General features: G+C 51.1%; 1 protein-coding gene and 1 pseudogene across 6 annotated transcripts in view; both read left to right on the top strand.

The window, feature by feature from the left end:
• Ppp2r5c (protein phosphatase 2 regulatory subunit B'gamma) overlaps positions 1-3,994 on the top strand; it is a 148,628-nt gene extending 144,634 nt beyond the window's left edge. For 2 of the 6 annotated variants that reach the window (XM_023705685.1, XM_004645406.2), the window contains one exon: positions 3,051-3,994. In XM_023705685.1, the coding sequence (XP_023561453.1) occupies positions 3,051-3,188 (138 nt within the window). In that variant the 3' untranslated portion in view covers positions 3,189-3,994. Of the gene's footprint in view, positions 1-888; positions 958-3,050 lie in introns of all 6 variants that reach the window. The other 4 variants (XM_023705683.1, XM_023705684.1, XM_004645407.2 and 1 more) reach the window with 4 other exon arrangements.
• A 6,652-nt stretch (positions 3,995-10,646) lies between these two features.
• Positions 10,647-11,635, top strand: part of LOC101590566 — a 22,579-nt pseudogene continuing 21,590 nt past the window's right edge.

Here is an 11,635-nt window from a genome sequence, read left to right as displayed (position 1 = left end):
CTCTCTCTCTCTCTCTCTCTCTCTCTCTCTCTCTCTCTGTCTGTCTCTCATTGCAAACTGGCCAGGCCTGTCATCCCAGCACTCAGGAGGCTGAGATAGAAGGATCGCTATGAGTTTAAGGCCAGCCTGAACTACATAGTAAGACCCTGTCTTCTATCTTCAAAACAAGAAAAAAAGAAAGAGGAAGGGAGGAAGGAAGTGGCAGCTGATTCTCAAGTTCTTACAGAAATCCAGACCTAGAGTAGCAAAAATGACTGAGAAAAGAATTGGAGAATTGACATGATCCAGTGTCAGTGCTCAGAAATTTCCATGGGTTAGTTGAATTCATTGATGAATTAAATTCAGTATATTTCAGCATATATAGCTGAAGATGCTATAAAGTGTGAATTCTTAAGTGTAATATTCGATTGGTATACTCTCTGATTTGAAATTGGAACCCTCTTTCTGAACATCTCAGAAACAATGCTGTTACAACAAAAGAATGATTCCAAGCTGCAGGGAAAATGTATGTCCACAGTTTGGTAGCTAAGCTGACATGTTACACCTAAAAATCAAACTGTTAGATTTTTATATTTAGTAATTTGAATATTTTCAAATTTATTTTCAGCTTTATTCTCCTAAAACAATTGCACATTTTTTAAATGGGTTTGAATGTGGGTAAAGACAGGATATGAGGGGAGTGATGGAACCACAGGAGAAGGGGGCGGGTGGCCAGAAGCCAGGGAAGCTGCTCGGGTCAGTTTCCTTGGAGAATTCAGTGGGTTTACCATAAATCAGAGCCACTGCTCAGATTTCCTGAGAAACATCCAAAGAAAACAGTGTAAGTTTGATATGAATGATACTGACATCAGAGACATTTAAAATGTTTACAATTCTCATTTTTAACAGTTGGTCGGGAGGAAAGCAATGTCGACCACGCAAGTGAGGAAGGTGTAGGAGCGAAGGTGGGCAGCGCAGGTACTCACTCCCACACGCGCAGAGCGTACGTAAGGCTTGTGTGGATGCGAGGGATTGACAGTAGCACTGTGCACATGAAGTATTTTCCCTTTCTCCATGTCGTTCGGTGTGTGATGGTTGGGACAAAGGGAAGGAAATGTGGCCCCTCCAGAAATGGGGGTCTGTGCTGCCCCAAGTAAGCAGTTCTGTGTGAGTCATGAGGAGATGGCACTCCTGGTTGCCGTGGCCTGGCCCTGGGGCCCCTGCCATTGCCCTGGCTGGCCGTGGGCCCAGGCCACCCCGCGCCTGTCCTCCAGGGGCCACTCGAGCCTCGGTGCATGCCCTGCCCGCTTCCCCTCGGGCCGACCGTCTGTGTGGAGCCTCATCTCCCCCCTCCTGTGTCCTCCTGTGTCCTCGTGTGGTCTGGAATTACTCTCCACCCCATGCCGACTAGAAGTGCCGGGATGTGTGCCTCCGCTTTCTGGCCTTCCCCACGGTCTGGGCCAAGTTGGTTTTCTCCCTTGTCTCTGCCAGGGCCCACGCCAAGCGTTTGATTACTGCCTTTCACCATGAAGATGCCTATTCTCTTTATAGGGCCTCATTCAGTGGTCATTATGTATTTCATAGACATAAAAATCCTGGGTTTGTTTTGTTTCATTTGACAGATCAACATATAGTGGGAGTAAAATTCAGGGTAGAATTTCATCTCTGCGTTTCTAATGGGTTGAAGACCAACCTGCTTTAGAAGCTGTGGTGCTCTTAGCAGTACAGTGACCGGTGACAGACAGTTCGCGGGACCTCATGGCCCTCACCATCTCGGAGGTGGCTGCTAGGAGAAGAAAGCAAAACCCTGCCTTTGCATGGGAGCCTGTAATCCCAGCACTCAGGAGGCTGAGGCAGGAGGGTTACTGTGAATTCAAGACCAGCCTGGGCTACAAAGTGAGCTCAAGGCCAGCCTCACCTGTATAGTGAGACCCTGTCTCAAAAGGACAAAAAATAAATAAAAAACAGAAGTGATGTTAATGCAGTAGCTCCCTATAAAGCCAAATCTCCTGTTTGCTCGTGAAAATGGATGGCAGGCTCCCTTTGCATTGCAGATGCAGTTATCTCAGTCCACCTGCAGAAGTGGAATTACTTAATGAAAATACAGCAGACCCTAAGTTACATCCAGTCTGGAATACGAACAACTTAGGTTACGGCCTAGTCCTGCGCCATGACCCAAATGCCAGCCATTGTGTTTTCAGACGGCCTCAGATATGGGTCTGACTCCTAAAGAGTTCTGGGTTGAGCACTACAGCAGCCTTCCTGCATGGGGTCAATTCAGAAGTCCTGGGCCAGTGTCTCCTAAGGACATGAGATCTGCCTGTGGACAGGAGAGAGGGTTTCGGAGGCTGTGGGAGGAGCCTGGGCCTTGAGGTGGCCCCGGGTTAGGGCCTCGCTCAGGGCGCACCGCGCTGGCAGTCAAGGGTCCACTGTAAGTAAGCCGGAGTTTGCTAAACTTCACAAATTGAATGGAATGGGGGAGTCTTTTGTTTCTTCCCTTAATATCTGGAATTTCTATGTAAGTAATTAAATGCAGTTTTTCTCAATGCTAGGTGGTTTTCTCCACTGACTTGACCCATTTAATGATTTTTATTTTAAATAATCCTTCTGAAATTTCAGTAGAAGTTTCACATCTCTTACCAGTTTTAAGTATTTTTAAATCTGGTTTAAGCACATTCTTACTGTTTTTATTTCCCTCCAAAGGAAACTTCTCCTTTCAGAAATGCCTTTGTAACAGACATGGCGTAAAGTAGCTTTGGTACCATCATAAGAGATAGGAGAGTACTTGCAGGGTTTACTGACGCGGGTGAGTTCTGGGAGCACGCACACTCGAGGAGGCCAAGTGCCTGTCCCGTACTCCGTGCTTCACACTTGTCAGGAGAGTATTTTAGCAGACAAGCTGTTTTTCATGGGAGGCCCAGGTAGAAACTCATCTATGGCTGGGGCCCCCAAAGCCTTAGCATGTGGGGGTGCCCATCGGCCTCCTGCTCCCCCTGACTTCCGGCTCAGCAGTGAGCTCGGTGCTCAGAGAGCTTGGTCTGTAGCCAACGCCATTGCATTTGTAATTCCAGGCACAGAAAGATCCGAAGAAGGACCGTCCTCTTGCGCGCCGCAAGTCCGAGCTGCCTCAGGACCCCCACACCAAGAAAGCCTTGGAAGCTCACTGCAGAGCCGACGAGCTGGCCTCGCAGGATGGGCGCAGCCTCTGAGCGCGGCGGCCGGGCCTGCTGGCGCTCTCCTGGTTCTGTAGAAAGTCCATACTGTTTGTGCCATACCATCATACGTCAGAGCCCAAGCTTCCTCCAGCCCGTTCTGTAGGCAATAACGTGTGTCGCCTCCGCTCAGATAGGAGTTCAAACAATGGTGGCTTCTCACTGTGTCATCAGCACCCAGCACAGCCCACGTAAGACAGTTTCACAAGGCCAGAGTTCTGGAAAGCCCCCGTCTGGCCATCCCGTCCTGCTCTACCCACACGGAAGGTGTGGCCTCTAACATAGGCGGCTCTAGGGTGAGAGCAACGTTTTTCAAATCAGAGGAACAGTTTTCAAACGGATTGCCTATTTTTTAAGACTTTACAACATTTGAAATTGTTTCCACATGATTGTTATGCCTGCGGTTTTTGTTTAATCTCACAGAAATGGGTCTTTGCTTTCACGTTGTCACAGCCTTCTGGGGAAGTGACGTGACAATCAGCACCCGCTGCACCCTCGAGGAGCCCTTACCGTGATTAGTGGTGTGTGCGCCCTGTCCTGCTTCTCGCATCTACCGAAAGCCATATTTCCAGGTCTGCGGCACCGCACCAGGATTCCAAGAGTAAAGCTCCCGGAAGGGGTTGGTTTCACAAAGCTTTCCCTGTCTACCTTGGCTGGAATTGGAGTTGTAAAATTACGTGTTCGTATTTTTATTCAGAGAATCAACTTTCACCTACTTACACTGTTGCCCTTCAACAAGGCTTCTAAAATAATTAAAGTATAGTCTTAAGAATTCCTCATTTTGTAGAAGGGCAGGGCGAGACCCTCTCCTCTCCGCGCAGAGCCCAGACGCCTGGGGAGGGAAGCAGCAGAGACGGCCCTGTAGGCCCCTGGGGCGGCGGGGAGGAAGCCGGGGCTGGCGTGGGCAGCCTTCCTGGGCTCGAGCACGCAGGGGCGGCCTCGGGGGCGCAGTGTCTGAGCGTCATCAGTCTTCAAATGCTGCTATGTATTTCACAGACTTCTTGCATGGATTAAGCTTTTGTTTTAGGTGGAGTAGCACGAGGAGAAACCCTTCACACTTAGTGCTTTGTCTACTCTTTATTTCTCTCAGGGTGGCCAGTATTTTGACTTATTTATCCTGCTTGAAAGCTACTTGAGATGTGTACTGCTCCTCTAAACAGTGACTAGTTTCTTTTGTCTCTGGTATATATATATAACTTAATGTTAAATGTCTTGATGCATAAGAGATACAACGTGGCTTCTTTTCGGATCTGTTTTTTATTCATGGTCTTGGGTATCCATGAAAAGATTGTGAAAATCAGACATTGCTCCTTGCGCGGCCGCAGCGCCTGCTGCTGGGCTCCTGCGCGTCCACTCGCGACAGCAACACTCTTGTTTCCTTGTGTCTTGGGAGAACCCCCCGGGGGAGGGGATTCCTGTGTCGAGCGAGAGCAAGCTTTAAGAGAGCGTTGCCCAGCAGAAGTGGCCCGGCAGTCCACTCAGTGAGAAGGGCACTTCCTGAGAAACTTGACAAGTAGCTATCCATTTTACCATTATGAAATCTATGATTTAAAAAATGTCTAGATGCCTTCTCCTTTTGAGGGAAAAAGGGTGCTTTTTATTGTGCAAAGCAGCGTCTTCTGTACTTTGATATACCATTGTTTGAACTTCTGTCGTAGCTGGTAGGTAGGCTCTCCAAGAGCCCGGCCCAGACGTCTGGTGTGTCGTGAGAAAGGTTTCTGGGGAGACCCCTCCTGCCCCGGGAAGGCGGCTGGCGTGGCTGGGCAGCTGTAAGCGCTCCGCCTGTGAGAACACCTTTTGGTCTAGGTTTCATTTCTGCTCTTTATTGAAGACAAACATTCACCAATAAGGGAAAAGGAAAAACAGTTTTGAAAGAAACTAATTTTCTTTGACAAGAGTATTACTTACTATTTTGGCCTATTAAAGTTTCCTCCTTAGTACTCGACTCCCTGTGCCGATTGTTCAACTTCCATATGATAGAGAGACGCTGTTTACTCTGTACCAAACTGATCTCAGAAGTACTGCATTGAAAATAAACCGGTGACTGTTTTTCTTCGTAAAGTCCTGCGTGGCATCTTCACTCTTTCCAAACGCATCTGTACCCCAGAAATGTCACAGTTCCCAGTGTCTTTTTAGTGTGGCTTTAGTATGGCTTCCTTTTAATATTGTACATACATTGTATCTTTGTTTTATGGTAATAAGTAATAAAAATGTAGACTTCATATTTTGTACAAAATGTCCTATGTACAGAATAAAAAAGTTCATAGAAACAGCAAAAATAGGGAAGTGGCAGTTATTTTTCTTTAGAAAATATCTGTAACTTTATGCTTTAGTAAAATGTTAAGTACCAACATATTTTTTAACATTTTGTAATTCAAAATTTTTTGTTTTGACATTGTTTATGAAGAGAAACTTCATACACTTGCCATTTAATTGCTTTTATCTAATTTTTTAAAAAATCTTTTTAAAAAGTGTATTATATGGACTAAATAAAGAACATGTGAATTTTACTGCTCATCATGAAACTAAATTCAGCCCTGGCGCCGGGCTGGCCGGCTCTGCTGGCCTCGGCCGGAGGGCGGGAGGCAGGCATCCCGCGTAGCCCTCGTGCAGTGCCGGCCTCTCCTCCTTTAATGGGAAAAGTTGGAGCAAGTTTTTATAGGCATCTCTCGTTTTTTGAGGAAGCAAATGTGATTCAGGATATAATTTATATACATTGAATTAATGCAAGTTCTAATTATGAATGTTTTTCAGAAATTCATAGAGAGAAATTAAGCCATGGAGATAGAGCAGAACTACTGAGAATATGGACTTAGGATCTGTGTCCCCTCCCTCCTCCTCAACGGAGAGCTCAGTCCTCAAGACAGGCCTGCTGAAGCCCTGAAGCAGGACTAGGCTCAAGGGACACCCCTAAGCCACCACAGATGCCCCACTCCTCTTGGCTGCACCACAGGCACAGGCGGGCACCAGGCATGGGTGGCCTGGGCTCCTCACTCGGGCTTCCCAAGGGGCGCAGGATACAGGCCACTGGGGAGCCACTGCTGCCCCACCTCCACAGAATGGCGTGTTGCCCAGGTACTCCGTGTCCACGCCAGTGACGGGTGACACTTGGTGGCAGTGACCTCCCTTGGTGGGGAGCTCTGGGTGGGCGGAAGGGCAGACCCCAGCTCCCACCCCCTGCCTCTGCCCAGCGCTGTGTGTGGCCCGTGCTCCATTCCCCGCCCACCCGGGAAGCTGCTGCTCCTCGCTCAAGGTGAGGAGACTGAGGCACTTAGAGCCTGATGCACCTGGCCAAGGTTGACCTGCGCAGCGTGGCCCAGATGCAAGCCCCACGCCACCCCAGGTGACAGCACAGGTGCAGCGAGGCCAGTAGGCGGCCGAGTGCAGAGATGCCCAGGAGCTCAGGGCATCACACCTCAGAGGAGAGTCCTGAGTGGCTGTGGGGGTGGGGGGTGGAAGTGGGGGTGCTGCGACTGGCCCCTAGAGCCTGGAGAGCCGTGCATCACCCAGCCTGGCAGCAAGCACTCCTTTGTGCTCCAAAGCTAGTATTTGAAAAAAAACTATAAATTTTATATTTTTAACTTTTTTTTAAAAACCCTCATACTGGGGCCGGGAGATGGCTCAGTGGAATATGCGCTTCCCTGGCAAGCGCAAGGGCCTGAGTTCAATCCCCGGTTCCGCAAAAAAAAAAAAAAAAACAAACCTCATACCAGGCTAGACATTGTGGCACATACCTGTGATCCCAGCACTCAGAAAGCTGAGGCAGGAGAATCGCTGCAAGTTTGAAAATTAGCCTGGGCTACAAAGTGAGCTTAAGGCCAGCCTGAGCTAAATAATAAGGCTTTGTCTCAAAAAGACAAACCAAAAAAGCACTCATGCCAAATTTCAACAATTTGGAAACCTGTTCCTAAACCTCAACATCAGCCTCTATTCTCATTTACTCCATGCCACTAATAATAAACCTAAAAAAGTATCCGAAATTTGGCTTAACATATATGGTTTTACACAAACTTTGACAGAAAAAAATGTTTGAAATTTAACTTTTCATGACTCATTGGGTGTGGTGTGGTGTGGTTTGGTGTGCTTTGATTGTTTGGTTTTAGAGAAGTGAACAGTGCTACAGGCCTCCGTTGGTTCAGAGCCCAGCATCCCCTGCCTCCAGCCCATGTCCCATGGGCCACTGTTGCTACACTTTTAGTAAAAGCATCATCATGTAGGGCCAGGGAGATAGCTCAGTAGAATAAGCATTTGCCTGGCAAGCGCAAGGTCCTGAGTTCAATCCTCGGTAGTGCAAAAAATTAAATACATAAATAAAAAAGTGTCCTGTAAACCTCACAGAACTTTGTGCAAGGAGGCGGGTCTGGAATTAGAGCCTCTCTCTTACCTGATCCAGGGTCAAGCTGGCCAGCTTTGCTCTTGGGAAAATTTTACAAATGCAGACCTGTGTAAGCTGAGCCAGGCACTAGGCGTGTGTCCCTGGAGGATGGTGTCTCACCCGGTCCTGGCCAGCCTGAGAGTTCCTGGCCCAGCCTCATTCCTACAGGGAGCCAGTAGCAGATACCCCTTGCTTCTCTCCCTCAGGCCACCTCAGCAGGCTTCCTTTGCATCCAGAACACATCTGCTAGAAGACTCCTCGAATCAGCTGCAGGTTTCAGGGCGCCCGACCGCCCACCCACGTCTGCAGCCGCTGGCTCAGTCCCTTGCTGAGAGGCCAGGCTTGCGCTGGACTGCACAGTTGTATAGCAAGTGTGACTGTTGAGTTAACTTGGACCCTTTTCTTACATGTCACCAAACCCAGATTCTGTGGTGCATTTCTTTTTTAGGAACTAGAGGTTTCCTGTTGGGTTTCAGAAAGCTGAGGGTGAGGATGGGCTTTAGCGGCAGAGCGGCAGAGCCCTTGCCCAGCAGGTACAAGGCCCTGTGTTCCATCCCCAGCGCTGCCGAAATAAAAGTGTATGAAGCCTGCTATGTGGAACGAGATGGTCACTAAGGCCCAGGGCAGGTTGGTGTCAGATCAGCATTCAGGGCAGAGGGGCCACTACTCCCAGGAGCCGTGCCCAGGGCCGCACAGAGGGTAGAAGGGTCAGAAGGCTCCAGAAGGCTCCTGCTGTCCCTGGGGAGAGGGCCAGGACTCAGCTAGGTGAGGGAAACTGTTCCCACACACAGTTGCAATTTATGACACAGAACAGACACATTAAAGTCAAAGGGCAGGGAGCTGGCGAGATGGCTCAGTGATCTAAAGCACCTACTTGGAACAAGCTTGGGAAAGCACAGGGACCGTGGTTCAATCCCCCAGCACCACATGCCAGCCAGCCCTGCCCCCTGGTGGGCTGAGCTGGCCACACACACACACACACATACATAAATAAATAAAATTTATTAAAAAAAAAAAAAGACCAGCCTGGGTGTCAAAGTGAACTCTAGGGGCTGATGGCTCAGTGGTCTAAAGCACCTACTTGGAACAAGCTTGGGAAAGCACAGGGACCGTGGTTCAATCCCCCAGCACCACATGCCAGCCAGCCCTGCCCCCTGGTGGGCTGAGCTGGCCACACACACACACACACACACACACACACACACACATAAATAAATAAATAAATGTTTAAAAAAAAAAAAGTCAAAGGGCAAGGGTGCCCAGGGCAGAGTAGACAGGGTGCAGGCCCGAGTTGCCAGCTGTCCTCTGCCGGCAGAGCTATGCCCATCGTGCCTAGCAATGGTGTGGAGCCACTCCCCTGTGCCCTGGTACCCAGAGTCTTGGGCGTTAAATGACACATGAGTTGCCCTTAGGGTCCAGGTCTCCCAGGCGCAAAGCTGATGTCACCACTGATCGTGCTGCCATTGGCACGGTCATCCGTCATGGTGCAAGAATGGCAGGCGCATAAAGGCCCACTTCTCCAGGGTGTCCCCCGGGCTGAGTGACCACCTCTAGGAGCTCTCTGTCCATAGTCAACCATCACTGGGCCCTGCCCTCAGCACAAGATGGACTCGACTCCAGAGAGTCGTGAACGTGGCCAGGACGATGACGGCAGCACAGGGCTGCTCTGGTCGTGCCTGGACCCCTCTGACCACTCGGAGCTCTTCTCACTGCATGGCCCAGGCAGACAGCAGCAGAGGCTGCTGAGCTGTGCCCAGGCCAGCCCTGCAGGCCATCGGAACATGCACAGGCCTCCGAGGGGAGAGCAGCAGCCTGCTGCGCAGAGAGCGCAGAGCCGGGAGTTCGCGTGCTCTCCAGTCGGGAGGAAGCAGCTCAGTCCGTTCCATCCCTCGTAGCTAAGGGGCGGCTTGTACTACCAACTCAGGGCGAGTCAGGCTCTGTGTCACGTAGCTGAAGCCACAGTTGTTCAGGAGGCTGAGGCAGGGGCGTCGCTTGAGTCCTGGTATCCCCCCAAGCGTTGTCAGTGGGTGCCAGGACTGGCAGGTAGCTGCTTCCTGAGGAACAGGATATTGGTGGGAGAATGGACTGTGTCTCCTGAAACTAGTAACCAGGAACAGAGAAGGAAGTGGTGACGTTCAAGTGAAGACCCCTGCGGACTCCATCCTGATTGGTGATGGAGGACTTGCACTGCGCCTCCTGCCCTGAGGCACCGAGACGAACCTGCATTGGCTCTGCGTCTTCCTGGCAAGGCGAGGTGGTGCATCTGGCCCACACTGTCTGGGCCCTCGGGGACTGTCACCCTCCAGAAGAAAGGGTCCGCCCCCCGCACAATTGTGGCGTGTCTGAGCTTTTGGGTCCCTTCCAAAATGCAGTGGTGTTAAGACGTGCCTTGGGAAGATCCACCCTCACGAACAGGACTGCAGGCTTAAAAAAGAACTGACAAAGGTACTTGGGCCCTTTCCCCTCCTCCCACCCCCTGAGGACATAGAATACGCACACGCACATGCACACTCACCAGGAAGCAGCACTCAAAGCGTCACCTGGCCAGCGAGTCTTTCGGTGCCTGCCCTTGGACTTACTGGGCTCTGAGAAGCACATTTCTGTCCTGTATGTCACCCAACCTTGGTATAATAGGAGCACTGCAGACCGCTTCAGGACAGTAGAGGCCGGGAGACCGAGGGAAATGGGTGAGGCGGGAATTGCCACTGCAGCCGCTTTTAGGTGGAGAACTGGGCCAGGACAGAAGAGGCTGGCAGGATGGAGAGATCGAGCGACTGTGGGTACACCGACGGGCAGTTTCCAGAAGGCGATAGGAAGGTGGTTGTGGGACACACAGTGAATGAGTTTGCTGGGGCTGGCTGTTATATCAGAAAAGGGCAGTATGCACTACCATGCTAGTAGTCGGAGATAAATGGGCAGCAGGACAAAATGGCCATGCGTGGGGAATGGGGCACAGGACTGTGTGGCCCGGGGGCAGGTAGGAAACCTGGAGCAGGTGCTTCCCACCAGGACAGCAAGCAGCTAGAGGCTGCCAGGAAGCCCGGCAGAGTGAGGCAGCCGTGGCTGCGGAGTTGGGCAGCATGGCGGTCACCACTGGCCTGAGAGAAGCCGGTGGCGTGGTGCAGGGTGAGGAGCTGGAGGTGCGAAGCCTGGGCATCTTGCAGTTATGAAGACACTTAGTGGGACAGAAACCAGGGCCCCTACGGAGTTCATGAAGGTCACAGGGCCTGGAGGCCATGATGGAGGGGTTGGTTTAAAAGAGACGCATAGGGGATCCACGTACCAGGAGGAAGGCTTTAAAAGGAAGGAACTGATAGCACCATAATGTAGAGGCCACAACGGGAACAAAGGACAAACAGACTGAGCCCTTAACCCATCACTCATTAAAAGCATGGTTCGTGTTGTCTTTGGAGCCAGCGGGGGACTTGATTGCAGTGTCTGCCCCAACCTGGCTTGGTGCAGGCTGTGAAGGCCAGCAGATACTAGAAGCGGAGCAAAGCTTCGCCTTCATTTTGTAAAAGACTGGGTCAGAGTCTCAGCTCTGCATACACACACGGTAGTCAGTCAGCGGGAGTCTCTGAAACCTCGCAGGACAAGGACATTCATGGAGCCTGTCTCACCCCTTCAGGGTGGAGGGCAAGGGGAGTCGCTATGTACTCTTCAGGCTTCACGGGGACATCTGGTTATCAGCTTTAGCAGGTCCAGGTCCAGGCCTCTCCCTGGAGTGACGCTTAGCAGTTTCACTGTGGTTCCAACCTGTGACCGCCTGAGAGCAGAGGCCCCACGCTGAGACGCCCCAAGCAGGAGTGACACCCCGCACCCCTCCGGAGGAGGGCCCTCCAGAGCTGGGAGACCAGACAGAGACAGTGATCGCCCGGCCCGCTGCCTCGGTGGCGTCTCTGCAGCTGGCCGCCTGCTCTTGTGGGGGCCCATCTGAACCCCACATCACAGCGCTCCAACGCCACGCCCAGCCCTTTCCCTGTCACTCACTGTCCTTCCCAGGGCACCAGCTAGACCACAGTCAGAGCTCTGCTTCCCTTATTGCTTAGGATTTCAGGTGTGTACCACT

This window comes from Octodon degus, unplaced genomic scaffold, assembly GCF_000260255.1.
Source record: "Octodon degus isolate 3935 unplaced genomic scaffold, OctDeg1.0 scaffold00226, whole genome shotgun sequence".
In the NCBI taxonomy this organism is placed as follows: Eukaryota; Metazoa; Chordata; class Mammalia; order Rodentia; family Octodontidae; genus Octodon; species Octodon degus.
This window is presented reverse-complemented; position numbering and strand designations above follow the sequence as displayed.